Source organism: Grammomys surdaster, unplaced genomic scaffold, assembly GCF_004785775.1.
Source record: "Grammomys surdaster isolate TR1022 unplaced genomic scaffold, NIH_TR_1.0 262, whole genome shotgun sequence".
Taxonomy (NCBI): Eukaryota; Metazoa; Chordata; class Mammalia; order Rodentia; family Muridae; genus Grammomys; species Grammomys surdaster.
The window spans coordinates 3,090,502-3,107,972 of NW_021604703.1; the positions used below are offsets into that span (position 1 = coordinate 3,090,502).

Genomic DNA, 17,471 nt, shown 5'->3' on the forward strand with positions numbered 1-17,471 from the left:
GCATCGCTTATATATATTGGAAACAGTCAGTGCATAGCGAAAGCCCCAGAGCTTGTCTATAAGCAGTTCTCTTTTGGTTCCGGTTCAGATTTTATTTGCATTCTCTGCACATATCTTAGCAGTGGAACCATGAATGTGTGTCGCCATGTGTGATGCATGGTGGTTTTGAGGTTCATTCATGAAGTGTTTACCAGTGCATTGTTACCTGGCAGATGTTGTTGGATAACGTGTGGCATTCATAGTCAACGTTTACTGATGGTTTAAGAATTGAGGCGGGCATATTTGAACAGATACTTCAAGTCTGTTTTCAGTTCTTTGAGGTATGCACCTAGAAGTGTTATTGTTCTCATGAGGTAGTTCTTAAAAACTTTCATTGTATGTGCAAGCCACTTTTTGGAGAGCCATCTCCCGAGTCCCCATCCAGCTGTGATAGAGTTGTCCTTAAAGGAAGCCTTTCTGAGCAGGAGTTGAGTGTTATGGTTTTCAGCTTTGCTTTTCTGGAGGAACCTTGCCTTTCTGGGATGTGACAGTCTCTGCTGAGTCCTCTGGGGTGTTACTGCTGGCTTGTTTTGCTCTTAAACACTTGGGCTAGTTTCCATATCTAATTTTTGTTCATATATGATTTGTTTTCACTTCCTTTTTTTTTTTTTTTTTTGATGTTTTGTGGCTGTTGAGGTGTCATTTTTTTATTATTATTTTTATTTTTTTATTTTTATTTTATTTTTTTTGGTTTTTCGAGACAGGGTTTCTCTGTGTAGCCCTGGCTGTCCTGGAACTCACTCTGTAGACCAGGCTGGCCTCGAACTCAGAAATCCACCTGTCTCTGCCTCCCAAGTGCTGGGATTAAAGGCGTGCGCCACCACCGCCCGGCAGAACGTGCCATTTTAAATGTACATTTCAATGTTTTGCATGTATTCATGGCCACTGTCTAATTATGGAATGTTTTTGTCATCCCCTAAAAGAGAAGGAAGCTCAGTCAGTATTCATGAGTTTCTTCTAGTCTCAGGGTAGATACTTGTGGATTTACATGTTTTTTTGTGTGTGTGTGCATTTTTAGTTGAAATAAGTATTTCCAGGTTCTTTTTTCAGTTTTTCTGCTTCAGACCCTTTTGCTTTTGTGACATAGTTGTCATTCTGTGTCCCTGGTTGGTTTGGAACTCACGGTGATGCAGCTGGTCTTCACCTCCTCATGGCTGCTTCCTTGGACTTTTTTTTTTCCTTTCAAATAAGAGTTTGTAAGTCTGTATTTCTGGCTGTTCTGTAGACCAGGCTGGCCTTCAATTCAGAGTTCCACCTGCCTCTGCCTATGGAGTGTTGAGATTAAAGGTGTGTGCCACCATTGTCTGAAGAACTTTTTGTTTGCTGTTTTTTGGACACAGGTCATTTTGTATGTTGACTTTGGATTCTTGGTTTTCCTTTGTATGCTACTCCAGAGTGCTAGGATTGCAGTCATGAACCATCATATCCTGTTTTAAGTCCCAGGGCTTCGTGCATGCTAAACAAACATTGTCCAACTAAGCACTATCCCCAGCCCTTGGGAAACAGTGTTTAGAGAGGTTTTTCCTCCTTTTGACTTTTCTGCTATTTTCTTGCCCAATTTGAGTTTGTTTATCAATGTTTTTTCTCTTTTTACAGTCTTGTTTCCCTTTTAAGAGAACATTTTTTTAAAGATTTATTTATTTTTTTATTTCTATGAATACACTGTAGCTGTCTTCAGACACACCAGACGAGGGCATCAGATCCTATTACAGATGGCTGTGAACCACCATGTATGTGGTTGCTGGGAATTGAACTCAGGACCTTAAGAGAACTTTAAAAATGTTATTTAAAAGATTTATTTTTCTTTGAGTGTTTGCTTGTGTGTATGTAGGTGTGCCATGTGCGTACCTGGATCCTTCAGAGGTGAGAAGAAGGTTTGGGTTTTCTGGAACTGGAGTTAACGGTTATATGCCACTAGAAAAAACAACTGTTAATCCCTGAGCCGCATTTCTAACCCCTTTTAAGGGAACTTCTAAGTTTGCCCTGTTGCTTATCAGGGGCTGTTGAGATTCCCCCCCCCCCCCCACAAACAAAATGTGTCTTGGCTCATTACATGGATTATTTTTTGAAATGTGTAGATATGGAACTGGGGATACATATATAGTTCAGTGGTTAAGAGGCCCTGGTTTTGTTCCAGCACCATCCTGGTAGCTTACAACTATCTATAACCCCAGTTCTACGGGATCTAATGCCTTCTTCTGATATGAGGGCACCAGGCCATGCACATGTGTACATAGATGCATGCAGGCAAAGTGCCCATACATATAAAATAAATATAAAAAATAATAAAACATAGTTACATAATAAATAATGGATGGACTGTGAGACATGCTAGTTATTAGACTCATTTTGAAATAACTAAGTATTCTCATAGTTCTGTTTATATAATTATGTTCAGAGCAGATAAACCAAAACCCAAAATAGTTTTTAAAAAAAAATCCAAGAGGGCTGGAGAGATGGCTCAGAGGTTAAGAGCACCGACTACTCTTCCAGAGGTCCTGAGTTCAATTGCCAGTAATCACATGGTGGCTCACAACCATCTGTAATGGGACCTGATGCCCTCTGATGTCTGAAGACAGCTACAAGTGTACTCATATACAATAAATAAATAAATAAATAAATAAATAAATAAATCTTTAAAAAAAAATCCAAGAAAACAAAAAGCAACCAAGCAAACACGATAGATGCATGTCAAGGATTCTGGAGGGAAAGTAGGGATGAATGGGAGCAACCTGCCCCCTTGTTAAAGCCTGCAGACGGCTGGCGGAGACTGTCCATCAGAGCTCACTAATTGGAAAAGATCACCACACTAGTTAGCGGGCAGGGTGTAGACAGGAACTGTGTTCTTTCTCTAATTCTAAACTGATCTTACAGAGAAGAATTTTACATATGTTAATGTTCTCCTTTTTTTCCCTACCCAAGCTGGCACTGAACTAATTTTTTTTTTCTGTTGATTTATCTATCCTGGGGATTTTATATAGGTGGAGTAAAAGATGTCCTTTGTTTGTTTTCTGTTTAGCACAGCACTTTCAGGTCTAGCATGATACACCATGAATCAGTTCTTTTTTTCTCCCTGAGTACCATGGGCAGACATTTTAATTGTTTTTGATTTTATGAATTATGTTGGAAGGGGTCCTATCATGTACATGTTTTTTTTTCCCCCCTGTGAACTTAATTCTTTTGGTGTGTGTGCCTAGTATAGAATCACAGTCATCATCTGGCATTGCTGTGTTTTTCATTCCAAGCAAAAGCCAAACTCTTAGTGTTCATTTTACATTGCCCAGAAACATGTAAGGCCTGCGGTTTCCAAATTGTTATCAGTGCTTGTGATTACCTGATTTTTGGTGATAGCTTTTTGTTTTACATATAAGTGGAATGTGGTTTAATCTATTATTTCTTTACTAGAGGCAAATTTTTGGAGATGTGTGATGATCTCTTAGCAAGAGTGGAGCCACCACTTCGTAGCATCTTGGAGCAATCCAGTGAGTACTTTTGTCATTGAATTAATTGTTTGTATATCTCAGACTCTGGGAATGTAGTGCATGCTATCATTTTCTCCTCCCAGTCAAATATTTGCTGCATGAACACTGTCAGTTTCATGCTTCAATAAGTTTTATCTGTTCTCTGGAATGTTTCTTCTTCCTAAAGCCTTCTATGAAGAATACAGGAAAATAAAAGTGTTTTCTCTGGAAAAAAAAAATCTCATTTCAGTCTCAAGCACAGATGGATGTTTAAATCTCTGTTTATTGAAGTTGTTTTGCATTGTGTATGTGGTGGTCTTATTGTCAGTGAGCCCTTTTGTCTACTTTGTATGGCTCTGAGAGATGGCTCAGTGGGTAAAGGCTTGCTGCTTAAACATGAAGGCCTTTGGCTCCTTAGCATCTATGTAAGACCCAGGTGCAGTTGCACAGACCTGTAATCTCCTGTGGTGCGAAGGCAGACAGATCATCCCAGAATAAAGCTCCATGTTCAGTGGAAGATTCTTCTAAAAAAAAAAAAAAAAACCTCTAGAGAGATGGCTAGAGCACTAGCTGCTCTCTACCAGAGGACCTAGGTTCAAAGTCCCAACATCTTCATGGTGCCTCATAACCAACTATAACTCCAGTTCCAAGAGGCCCAACTCCCTCTTTTGGCCTCTGTCACTATCAGGCATACATGTGGTGCATGGATGGATGTCATACAGACACATGTAGACAAAACCATATACATTTTTAAAAATTGCTTTTTTGAAGGACAGATGCAGAATGGTGGTACATGCCTGTATTTTTAGCAGACAGGTCAGAAGTTTAAGGTCATCATCAAATTTTAAGACAAGCCCAGGTTAGAGAACCTGTCTCAAAATAATCTTAGTACTCAGAAGGAAGAAGCAATGGATCTCCATGAATTCCAGGACAGCCAGTACTCCATACTCAAAATCCAGTCTCAAAACAAAACAAAAAACCAAAAATAATTAAATAAACAGATTAATAAATATACAAAAATAAAGTGGAGAGTCACATTGATAGAGGAGCACAGGAAGACATGCAAACCATGTGTGTGATTTATGAGATGCTTTAATTTTGCTTCAGACTTTAAAGGGTGACAATTCCCTTAGGAATACATTATTAACTAAAACAATTTTGGGTACAATGTTTACCTTTTTGTAAGTCACTAATTAATTCAGGATGTTGATATAATGTTAGCTTAGCACTGACTTGGGTCTTAAATCAGTGTTGATGGCAGCTAAGTGTGTTTTTACTTTGGATTTTGGGAGTGTCACCCTCCCTGCTTCCCAATTTTCTGCTTCTGAGGGGTTGCAGTTATATTGTATAGGCTGGTCTAGAATTCTTGGACTCAAGCAGTACTCCTTCCTCTGCCTCCAGCTGGACCTACAGGCACACACCTACTGTGCCTGGCTGTAGCTTGTTTCCTTTTTAAAAAGTGAGTTAGTGGAGGTTGGAGAATAACTGAGCAGTTGATGCTCCCTTTCCATATTTCTTTTGCATTCTGGAGGTTGAACTCTGGGGCCACCAGGCTTTTTCAGCATGTGTGCTTAACCTGCTGAGCCATCTCACTGGCTCTCATGCTTGTTTCTTTAAATAGGTCCTCTCAGGAAACAGTGGTTGTTAGATAAAGTGTGACCGGGAAAGCACTTGGCATTAGAAAACGAAAGTATAGTGTTCTTGGGCAGTGCCTTCCAGACCCACTATTGTACTATTCTTCTCTATTATTTTGAGAGTTAAGATGACTACTTTTTAACAGAGGCTATGCTCTGGTGTGAGAGAGAATGAGAGGGTGGGGGTTGGGGGTGGAATAGGAATTGTGGGATGTGGATGTGAGGGAGTTGAGTTTTTAACATGTTTGTGTATTAGTTCACCATGAGCTCTACTACTTTTTTCTTCATTGTAAAATACTGATTTAAAGATTCTTTTTATAAATGTCTCATTTTTTTTTGTCGTAGAGTTAAAAAAAGAAGACATTTACGCAGTCGAGATAGTTGGTGGTGCCACACGAATCCCTGCAGTGAAAGAGAAGATCAGCAAGTTTTTTGGGAAAGAACTCAGCACAACATTAAATGCAGATGAAGCTGTCACTCGAGGCTGTGCTCTGCAGGTGAGTTCAGTCTTGTTCATAGGTCAGCACAGATCTACCCATTAACATCAGGGCAGTCTTACGGTGTAGGATTCTGAAGCCTTTGCTTAAGATGGGTAGCTGACATACATAAAAGGTATTGATGGTGTAGTGTGTAGTAAGATCAGTTCAGAAGATACAGAAGCTGCGGGCTGTGCTGATGCAGGACTTCTGTTTGATTCTAGCTAGCATTTGGGAGGTAGAGGCACATGGATCTCACTGAGTTTGAAGTCTGGCCCACAAAGTGAGTCCAGGACATCCAGAGTTACACAGAGAGAACATTGTCCTGAAAAACAAAACAAAATGGGTTTGGGGGTCTAGGTTGATAATTCTAAGCTAGAGCTGATAGAATTTATTGAATTGTCTGTGTTGATTCCTTACCAGTTAAAGGAGGACTTCAAAAAGTAATCAGTTACACAGTAAATTTGACAGTGACAGCAGTTTGTAGAACTGTTCTGATACCATTATATTACTATTGAAAATATTAAACAAATTAGTGATGGCCTCCTATTGTTTGTAGTTCTATAATACCAATTTATAATGTCTATATGTGTCAATGGACTTTTTAACATTTTCATTTTAGTGTGCAATCTTATCACCTGCTTTCAAAGTCAGAGAATTTTCTATCACTGATGTGGTAGCATATCCAATATCTTTGAGATGGAATTCTCCAGCTGAAGAGGGGTCAAGGTAATATCAGTCTTGTTTATATGTACTCAAATGGGTGTTGAGTCTAGGCAGTGTATTGTCCTTCTTTTCAGTTTACACGTGTATCTGTCCAGTGCATGAAACAACGTGATTGTTGTTGATGTAAATTCAAGGCCAGGCATGATGGTGAATCCCTGTAATCTAGCATGTTATTGGTAGAGAGAGGTAGGAGGATCAAGAGGTAAGGTCACTCTTGGCTACATAGTGAGGATGAGGCTACATGAGATCCACTTTTTTCTTTTTTTTTTTTTTTTAAAGGCATGAATAAATTAGTGCCCTGTCCTTTTTAAATTATATATACTTGTTCAAGTATATTATTTTTTAAATGCTCTAGAGATTGTTTACAAAATTGTTGTCTTATTTGTGTATTTTAGCTGCATGCATGCCTGTGTGCCTAGTGTATGAGGAGACCAGAAAGAGGGCCTTAGTTGTAAGATAGCATATGGATGTTGGGAATCAAACCCATGTCATTTAGAAGAGCATCCAGTGCTCTTAACTTCGAGCCATCTCTCTTATGAACCTGGAAATAATAATAGGAGGAGACACTAGGACTGTTCATAATTACAAACCTAGGATAGATGTGTCAAAGGTGTTCAGAATGTTATGAATTTTGTCTGAGGAAAATGCTTACCATACAAGCCAGATGACCTGGGTTCAGATCCCCAGAGACAATATAAAGCTAGGGTGAGAAGGGAGGTGGATGTTCAGGAATCCTAGAAGCTTCCAAGCTGAGAGCCTGGAATAGGTAGCAGCAAACAGAGATTCCTGTCTCAATTAAAGTAGAAAGAAGTTCCTCTTATCTCAACATGTACACACCTCTCAACACCCCCTCCCCAATAAAATAAAAAGATTGGAATATTTTAAAAAGAAAAAGAACATTATGAATTTTTGTGGTTTTATCTTTTTTTCTTCTTCCTAGTGACTGTGAAGTCTTCCCCAAAAACCATGCTGCTCCTTTCTCCAAAGTCCTCACTTTTTATAGAAAGGAACCTTTCACTCTCGAGGCCTACTATAGCTCTCCTCAGGATTTGCCCTATCCAGATCCTGCTATAGGTGAGTAAAATTGAAACTAAAATAGGAACAAAAACTTGTCTCTACTTACAGTACTAGAAGGAAAAAAAAATAGACTATTCAGAGATGTAGGTGCTTTATATATAGGCCACAACAGCAAACATCTTCTGCCCTTAGTACTTGGTGTAGAAGCAGTCAGATGGTTGTTTAATGGAGGCTGGCTTTTTGTGGCAGTGTCCTGGGTTGAGTGCACATTGTGGGTGCTTAAGGTGATCCTGATGAGGAGCTTGTCATAGAATTCAGTTGGGTTCTAATACAGGGTTACAAGATTTTCTCAGAAACCACAAGATTGTTACAGCATCAGTTTATTATAGAGTTTGGAACCAACTTGACAAGAGTCTTTACAAATTGGAAACATTTACAATTTGGAAATAATTACCACTTGACAGAGAGAAACCAAGAGTTCTGTAAGTGGATGAAGAGCCAAGAGCAGTCTCAGTTCATTTGGGAGTTGTGGGACGAAAGTTGGCCTCCTTGCTTTTCATTTGTAGGACAGGAAGGACCACGATAGTCATACTTAGAAAGGCTAACTTCTCCTGTATTCTTTTCTATGTCTTTCCAATACTGGCCTAGCCCTGGGTATGCTCACTAACACATTGGACTTCCACAGCCTTCCTCTGAAACCCACCATGTGCTGACCTACCCCACTGGCTTTTTCTCTTAGGCAACTGTCAAGATGTACAGCTTGCCAGTCTCAAATTTTCCATGTTTTTTGTTTCTTTTGTTTTTTTTTTTTTTAAATTGTCTTTGAACTTTAAAAGATAAGAAAATAAGCTTCCATAACAAACTCTGGGTATGGTAGTGAGATTTAGAAATGACCATTTCTTAGAAAATGACAAACTGAAAGTTTTTAAAAGTAAATTGTGGAAGTTGGATACTTGACTTTCTGGCACAGCACATGCAGATGACATAGCGGACTGGAGGAAAGGAGAAACCAACAGGCGACATTTGAGCCCTTAGTGTGGGGGTGCCGAGAGTGAGCTGTGTTGAGAGGAAGGAGACGGTACTTCTGAGAAAGGATCCTGACCTGGGAGCCTGGTTATTTTATTACTGTGGATATGGATATTTAAGTTCAGTCTTACAGCGCATTCTTTCTTTAAATTCTTTAAATCCCAGCCCAGTTTTCAGTTCAGAAAGTCACTCCACAGTCTGATGGCTCGAGTTCAAAAGTGAAAGTCAAGGTCCGGGTAAACGTGCATGGTATTTTCAGTGTGTCCAGTGCGGCCTTAGTAGAGGTGCACAAGTCCGAGGAGAGTGAGGAGCCGATGGAGACTGATCAGAATGCAAAGGAAGAAGAGGTAACCTGCTCATTTGATACCATTTATATCGGTCACAGCTGACTGGCTGACAGGAGCACTGAGGCCACTTACACCGCTTTTACATTTCATTCCAATGGAAAGGAACCTGAAATTAGCTCTGCCCTTCTAACCATTTCTCAGCTTAACATTATTCTACCAATTATAGAAAAATCCTAAGTCTGTTACTTGTTTTTAGAAGTACAGGAGATTATATATACTCTTGATAAATGCAGGTCTCAGTCTCTCTATTACATCAGATTCAAAGCTCGGTAAAACTCCAAAAGCTTGGCTCTTCCCCAGATGTGTGTGCCGGGGCTCAGGGACCAGCACCGTGCGTGCAGAGCACCCACATTGAGATCTTGGTTTCAGATGCTTCTCAGACTGAAAGAATTCCCTCTGGGTCTCTTGACAAAGTCCATGCTCTGGGAGGAAGCATGTAGAAGGGAAACTCAAGTTTGCGTTGGGATTTTCATTTCCACACTCCATTGAGTCTTTTATGATTCACAAGGGAATTCCATAGTTCCTACAAGGGTGAGCATGTGGCAGGGCAGGTACCACACTGTTGTGTTGAACTCCAGAGAGGAAAACTTCATGTTCTTTGAAATTGTGCATAGTTGGAATTTTGAACCCTGTTACACTGATTGTTGGTAAGTCAATGGGCATTCTATACCATGTGACTTTGAGTATGTTGTGAAGCTGTGTAGGTTTTTTTCTGTTAGAATCTTCTGGTTTCAGTGTTTAATTTAACTGGTTTTTCAGAAAATGCAAGTGGACCAGGAAGAACCACATACTGAAGAACAACAGCCTCAGACACCAGCAGAAAACAAGGCAGAGTCTGAGGAGATGGAGGTACAGCCTTAGAATTCTCAGTCTCTTAGGAACTTCTAGGGTCTGTGCTAGCTAGTATTTACTTGTATACATTTTTAGCTACATTATATAGTATGTTTTGGAAAGTTAAAAGAACATTACTGATAAAACAGTGAGACAAAATTTCTGCATTTCTCAAATTTTGCCAACTGTTTTACTGGTTTTCTTTCTTCTTCATTTTTCCCTTTTGCTAAGTTTTAGTGACGAAAAATTTTGATGGTTTACTTTTCATGAGTCTATTCTGACACATTTGTAAATTTAAGAATATTGTTATCTTTATAGTGATAAACAGCAGCGCAGGCCAACGTAATATAGTATTCTATTTGAGGCTTATGTTTTTGTGGTCACCTTCTGTGCCTCAGGGGTGGAATGGCTACCAACCGAGAGCAGTCACTGACGGTGGTTAGGGAGCAAGAAAGGCCACCTCTGCTATTGTAAGGTGTGGCCGTGTGGCTTTCCTCCTGAATTTATCATTCCCCATATAACAGATTCTGTCTTTATTTTCTAGATATGATAACTATGAGTTAAATCATCAGAAAGTTAGCTGAGGCCAAATCAGCTTTTGACTTTTTACTTAAGAGGAAATTTGATTGGATCCATTTTAAAATATCAAGTTAGTCTGTATGGTTTTGTTCTTCATAGTTTTTGTTTCTTTAGACCTCTCAAGCTGGATCAAAAGATAAAAAGACGGACCAACCACCTCAAGCAAAGAAGGCAAAAGTGAAGACCAGCACTGTGGACCTGCCCATTGAGAGCCAGCTGCTGTGGCAGCTGGACCGGGAGATGCTCGGACTGTACACAGAAAATGAGGTAATTTAATCTTTGTTTAGGGCAGTGCTTTTAACCCAGTTCCTCCTGTTATGGTGACCTCCAATAAGAAAATTATTTCTTTGCTACTTCATTAACTGCAATTTTCCTTCCGTTAGGAAATGGAATATAAATATCTGATATGCAGGGTATTTGATACTGACTCCTGTGAAAAAGTTGTTTGATACTGCTGTAGGGTTTCTCCAGTTTGGACTATTATTCGTAAAAATAGATTTAAGTTGTAAGCTAGGCTTGTTATATTCTTTTGTGTGTGACGTCTACATCTGGTAGCTCTGTCAAGTGCCTTTTTGTTTTGTTAGAGACGGGGTCTTTCCTTGGCTATGCAGTTCTGCTGGCCAGGCCAGAGATTCATCTGCCTCTGCCTTCCAAGTGCTAAGATTAAAGGCGCATGCCACCATGCCTGGCAAAAAAGGTTCCCATAAACAGCGTCAGGGGCTTTCCTTCCCAGCCCCTCCTTAAAACATGGTTTTTCTGTGTACCCCTGCTGTCCTGGAGCTCACTTGATAGACCAAGCTGACCTCGAACTCTCGGGTCCACCTTTTGAGTGCTGGGATCAGAGGTGTGCACCACCACTTCTTGTCTTACGTATTTTGTTTTGGTTTTGAGGGTCTTTATTTTTATTATCTCCCTCAACCTCTCCACTCCCTCCCCACCCCCAAAAAAAGAAAAAAGAAAAAAAACACAACACCATAAAATCTGCACTTTTCGATTTTTTATTCCTGGATCTGTTTTGTTGGAGTGATTCAAGAATTGGAAGAATTTGAGGAGGGAAAGCTGTTTGCTTTTAATGTTAGTTGATGCTTAAGAGGAAATTGTCATTGTCCTTGTGTTAATTCATTGCTGCTGTTCTAGGGTAAGATGATTATGCAGGATAAGCTGGAGAAGGAACGGAATGACGCCAAGAATGCGGTGGAAGAGTATGTGTACGAGATGAGAGACAAGCTTAGTGGTGACTATGAGAAGTTTGTGAGTGAAGATGTAAGTGCGCTGCTCTCTCACTGTTGCCGTCTAGGGGCTCCTCAGACACTCCTCAGAAGGCAGCTTTGCTATTGTGTGAGATCACCTTACTAAGAAATGCTGCAGAGAAGTGCGTGGGGGGAGCACTTGCTCTTTAAAGGCTTGAGTTCTGCTCTTAACACTCAGTGGCTCACACTCTCTGTAGCTATAGATGTAGAGAACCGACAGCCTTTTCTGACCTCCATGGATGCTGCGTGTATCCCTTAGATAGATACATGCAGGCAAAACATTAATATGCATAAAATCTAAAAAACTGCTAAAGTTTCTGTTTGGGAGTTACATAGCTGTAACTTTTTGAATGTTTAGTTTTACATGTGTTAAGAGTTCACATGCACAGGAGTCCCATGTAAAGCCTCAAAATTGATGTCTGCTGTCTCCTGAATTCTCCTCCTCTTTCACTTTTGAGACAGTCTTTCTTGAACCTGCAACTGGCTGATTTTTATAACTAGTGTAGCTAGGCAGCCCGTCTCAGAGTTCCCCATCTCTTGCCTCCTGAGTGCTGGATTAGAGGAGCTGACACATGTGTTTGGCTTCTACATGGGTTCTGGGTTTCAGAACTCGAGCCCTTATACTTGCATGGCAAGTACATGATGACTTACTCATCCATCCCCCTAGTCCTGGTTTGCATTTCTGTATTATTTCCCATTACAGTGTGTCTGGGTTCAAGAGACAGACATGTGATTGGTTTTTTGTTTTGTTATTGTTTATTTACAGGATCGTAATAATTTTACCTTAAAACTAGAGGATACTGAAAATTGGCTGTATGAAGATGGGGAAGACCAACCAAAGCAAGTCTATGTAGACAAATTGGCTGAATTAAAAGTAAGTGACTCTTACGCAGAGGTATCTGAGCCTCTGTAGTTTACAGAGTGGAGTTTCCAAGTAAAAAGTACAGGCTAAAAATGCATCCAAGAACTGTATCACTCTGATGACCTAACCTGTTATTCTCTTAACCAGTTGTAGAATGAGTTAACTTCTGTTCCAGTGAATTAGCATTGAGGCCCTTCTTGGTGTCAGGATATAGAAAGAGCAGCAAGTTCTAGCTCTTCCTCAGGTCCCTACTCTGCAGTTTGGGTTAGGGCTCTATGTACTTTTCCCCCACAGTATAGATGAGGCTATCCTTAAGCTCCTCAGCTTCCCCAGTGCTGCATTTAAGGCTTCCCATCATGCCCAGCAAAACATCTCAATGAGAGAAACTTGATGTTGAACTGGATGGTTAACATAGAAAGTATTACCTAGTTTGAGGCCTTTGTTTGAAAAAAGTTGTAAATTCACTGAGAGGAAATTAGAACTTTCCCTTTTGTTCTGGCTATTGTGGACTTTGTGGAAGACCTGAGCCTTTGTAGCTGTCCACACTATATGGCTCAGGAAAGGGATGCAGGTGGTCCTGCTAAACTAAGCTTTCATTTGTTTGGCTTTTGTTTTTAAAAAGACAGGGTTTCTCTTTTGTTGTCCAAGCTATTCTGGAACTCAGTGTGTAGACTAGGTGACTAGGCTGGCCTTGAACTCAGAGCTCCACCAGCCTTTTGCCTCCTAAGTGATGGAATTAAAGACATGTGCTACTACTGCCTGGCTTCAGTGTACAAAATATTTTTCTTTTTCTTCTGGAAAATGCCAGGCATAAGAAAGTTCAGACTAATCATTTCAGCCATCTTGGCTAGTGTGTCTTTCCTGTACCTTCCTCCATTTGAGTCAAGCTTTTTGCGATTTGGGTTATGTTTAATTCAAAACCCGCAGCCTCTTGCTACACCATCATTGCATCAGAAATCTCAGTGTCACTGTGCTGAGTTTTTCAGTTCTTATTTCCTAAACAGTGATCATTTAGTTGCTAAGAATTGGGACCCAGCAGCTGGACAGTGGTGGTGCATGGCTTTAATCCCAGCACTTTGGAGGCAGAGGCAGGCGGATTTCTGAGTTTGAGGCCAGCCTGGTGTACAGAGTGAGTTCCAGTACAGCCAGGGCTACACAGAGAAACCCTGTCTCGGAAAAAAAAAAAAAAGAGTTGGGACCCAGATAATGTGCACATAGTTCACCTGTGTCTATAGCGACTTCATCTCCTGCTTTTCCCCTTCTATGTGTGGGAGAGATGGAGTCATTTATTGTGGATTTTGCCACTTTTTTTCTTGGCAGTGGCATTGTGGTTTCATTAGATTCTAATGTGGTTTTTTAAAGTTTTTGGAGATCTTATTTATGTATCTATGTGTGTTTTTGCACCATGTGTGTGCAGTGCCCTTGGAGGCCAGGAGTCTAAGCCCTTGGGACTGTTTGTGTGTGTTTCTGAGCCAACGTATCGGTGTGGGGACTTGAACCCAGGTTGTTCTCAACTGTGGAGCCATCTCTCCAGCCTCCCCAGTGTGTTTTTTAATAAAAATTGTTGGACAGGTAACTTTTGGTTGTCTTCCCATTGTGAGAATTTGGGGGTTGGTCATGAGAAACAACTCCACTTGGAACAGTCTCGACTTGTGCTCATGAGCAGCTGGAGAAGGTGCCTGATATTAAAGGTTTGGACAAACATTTAGCTTAAAATAACCTGTATCATTTTAAGCATGTGTTGTATTTGTATGTGCGTGTGTATTCATATTCGTGTATGTGCACACACATGAATGACAAGTTAACCCCATTACTCTTAATCCTAGTAGCTATATAACTTGGATAGTTTAAGCTACCCTATACAAATCTGTGTATTCTCCTGTTAGACTTTAGGTCAACCTATTAAGACACGGTTCCAGGAATCTGAAGAAAGACCAAAATTATTTGAAGAACTAGGGAAGCAAATCCAACAGTATATGAAAGTGATCAGCTCTTTCAAAAACAAGGTATCTTAGTTTTATTTTCCTATGATTTTTGGTCATGGCACTGTGTGTTTGTTTGATTTTGTGTTTTTGAGGCAAGGTCTCACTGTACAAGACTGGGGTGGCCTGGGACTAGCTATGCAGGCCAGGTGTCTTTGAGCTTGCAGAAGTCCGTATGCCCCTGTGTCCTGAGTGCTGGAATTAAAGGCATGCACCACCACATCCAGCCTTAGTTTTTTAAAGATTTTGGTTTTTTATCTTACTAATTTTATTCTTTGTACAAAGAAGGCCTTGGATTCTCCTTGGGGCTAGAGTTACAGTTGGTTTTAAGCTGCCCAATGAGGATGCAAGGGAACTGAACTCGGGTTTTGTACAAGAACAAGTGCCTTTAGCTGTTGAACTGTCTCCAGCCCCAGGATGAGAAATGTTTGAGAGGCGGTATTGGGTAGGAAGTTGCTCATCCTCTACTTAACTGTCACCTCCACTTGTAGGAGGACCAGTATGAACACTTGGATGCTGCTGACATGACAAAGGTAGAGAAAAGCACCAATGAGGCGATGGAGTGGATGAATAGCAAGCTGAACCTGCAGAACAAACAGAGCCTGACAGTGGATCCAGTTGTCAAGACAAAGGAGATTGAAGCTAAAATTAAGGTAGTTCTTACCCTTGTGTACTTTGGTCATTTCTTGTCAGCTCTTTGTTTGTTATTAACAGTTGGGATTTCATTGTGGCTTAGGTACTGGGGTTTAGCATGTCATATAAAATTTGTTTTGGTTTTTTGAGACAGGGTTTCTCTGTGTAGCCCTGGCTGTCCTGGAACTCACTCTGTAGACCAGGCTGGCTACAGATTTCGAACTCAGAAATCCACCTGTCTCTGCCTCCCAAGTGCTGGGATTAAAGGCGTGCGCCACCACCGCCCGGCTAAAATTTGTTTAATTTATAGGAAATTATAGTTTTCTTTCTTTACCATTCTAGGAGCTTACGAATACTTGCAGTCCTATAATTTCAAAGCCCAAACCCAAAGTGGAACCCCCAAAGGAGGAACCAAAACATGCTGAGCAGAATGGACCAGTGGATGGCCAAGGAGACAACCCAGGCTCCCAGGCTGCTGAGCGCGGTGCAGACACAGCCGTGCCTTCTGATGGAGACAGGAAGCTTCCTGAGATGGACATTGATTGATTCCAACACTTGTTTATATTAAAACAGACTATTATAAAGCTTTAAGTTGTCAACTTTGTTCTGAATATCAACTAGAGCAAGCAAATACTGGAGATTTCTTAGTCAGTTTTTAGGGGATCTCGGGGGGTGGGGTATATAGGTAATATACGGAGCATTTTGACTTCTAAATAGTTAGATCCAGAGATGAAGTGCACTGTTCTCTCTTCATTACGGTCCTGTTTAAGAGCCCAGTTAGTCTTTCTGAGCTCTTGCCTCCTTCCTTGTTTTAATCATGCTTCTACAAGGTGAAGTGTGTTTGGGGAAACTGAGCTCTAACAAAAGCTGTGACAGCCGCCAGGCAGGCTTTTCCTTATACACGACAGAAGTTCAAATTATGCTTTGGAAAGTCTGGGTGGAGATCACCACCAGCATTCTCTGCCTGTGGGGTTGTGGGGCTGGCTGGTGCTTCCTCCATTTCTGAGGGTCAGAGAATGGCCAAGCATGGATTAACACAGGAGAGCGCAGAGCGCAGCAGGGCCTGCTCTCACTGCCCTCTGTTCCCAGCCCTGGCGTCCTCCGTCTGCAAGCAGTATAAAGGCCATGTGCTCTATTCACTTAGAGCGAGCTTTGGTGTGTCAAGGGACTTGGACTCTGGGTTCCTGTACTTCCTGAAAGTACATTCACTAATACTCAAGTATCAAAGTCAAGTTTAACCTTAAGGTTAGGTTGTAAATAACAGTTGGGTGTGTAGACATGGTAAATCTGAGCAGTCCATCTTTAGTAGAAAGGTTTGTACCCTGACCTCCTCGAGTGGTAGATGATGTATGTAAATTAGAGGTTTGGATGGAACAGAATGAGAGTTCAAGGTTCATAGTTTGTTTGGTATCCTTTGTGTTAATGTGTCTTGAATCTGCCAATCTGTATGTTAAAACAGCTGACAGATTGTAAAGCGATTGCACTGCATTGCCCTGGACAAGTCTAAAGTGAGTGTAAAAGATAAGGTGCCCAAGGTCACAAGAACATTGAAGCCAGTGTCAGGGCACCACATATTCTTGGGGCAAGTCTACAGGAAAGAGATGTTCTGCAAACAAAGGGACGGATGCCTGCAGTAGAGGTCTGAGTTGGTTACCTACCTTAGTTACAAGTGTTGGTTATGTTCTGAGTCTTTGTAATCACTGATCTCTGTAACAGAGCCTCTCTGTTTATTTTTGCTTGTTGGAAATAAGCTTAATCCATGCATAGTTAGAATTACTATGCTTCAGTCTGTCTGCACAGGAAGTGCTGTCACTCTCAAGTGCTCTAGAGGCAGTTGGTTGGAGAGGAAGGAATGCATGCTTATGTAATATAAGCAACCGGACTCCCGATCAGTACAGGCCTGGAGCCCCAGGCCAAGTGTATGCTCTGCTGCTTTGAGTGCTGCAAGAGTGCCCACCGGTCTTGCTCTGAGGCCAATAGCTTTTTCAAATGCAGGCTGCAGGATTAAGCCAACTCTTATGCAACTGACTGTCCTTAATGAAGATCTCTCAAACATTTGTGTGTGGGGGTGGGAGGGTTTGGGTGTTGGGATGGGGATGAATTTGAATGATCTGCTTCTGCTCTGTCTATATAGACCAATTGGATTTATGTGGAGGCAGGCCAGACGACAACTGATGACTTGTGTGCAAGCAGGTGTTTAGGTTGCATTATCCAAATTGGTTTGTTACAAACTCTAGGTCACATTCTTACACTAAGAAACAGTAAACATGAGACAAAGTTTAGGAAAAACTAATAAAAGAAACCTGTCTTAACTTGAATGGTTTTCCTAATTTCCTTGAGTGGGCTGTTGTGTGTGAGAGAGACTGGGGAAGACTGAAAAGTATGCGTGTATGTGGGTGGGTGGGCAGGGACGGGCTGGAGGAGACTGTCAACAGAATAATCTGGGCCAAACGTAGTTACCTTTTTAAAAGTCCTGACCAGTCCAATCATTCTTTAGCTACTTGCCCATGTACTGTTTGCTAAGACTCCCTAAATAACTTACTTTGGAGCCTTCTGCCCAGGAGAATAACAATCTGGTGGTGTCCCCTCTTCTTGGTAGAGGAGTCAT

At 41.1% G+C, this 17,471-nt stretch overlaps 1 protein-coding gene across 1 annotated transcript in view; it reads left to right on the forward strand.

Moving 5' to 3' along the window:
* Hspa4 (heat shock protein family A (Hsp70) member 4) overlaps window positions 1–17,181 on the forward strand; it is a 40,319-nt gene extending 23,138 nt beyond the window's left edge. Inside the window, exons 8-19 of the mRNA XM_028775908.1 lie at window positions 3,445–3,521; window positions 5,480–5,631; window positions 6,233–6,339; window positions 7,277–7,410; window positions 8,545–8,726; window positions 9,486–9,575; window positions 10,251–10,403; window positions 11,274–11,399; window positions 12,153–12,260; window positions 14,135–14,254; window positions 14,722–14,883; window positions 15,206–17,181. Coding sequence (XP_028631741.1) covers window positions 3,445–3,521; window positions 5,480–5,631; window positions 6,233–6,339; window positions 7,277–7,410; window positions 8,545–8,726; window positions 9,486–9,575; window positions 10,251–10,403; window positions 11,274–11,399; window positions 12,153–12,260; window positions 14,135–14,254; window positions 14,722–14,883; window positions 15,206–15,409 — 1,615 coding nt within the window. The 3' untranslated portion in view covers window positions 15,410–17,181. The remainder of the gene's footprint in view (window positions 1–3,444; window positions 3,522–5,479; window positions 5,632–6,232; window positions 6,340–7,276; window positions 7,411–8,544; window positions 8,727–9,485; window positions 9,576–10,250; window positions 10,404–11,273; window positions 11,400–12,152; window positions 12,261–14,134; window positions 14,255–14,721; window positions 14,884–15,205) is intronic.
* Window positions 17,182–17,471: the final 290 nt, after the last annotated feature.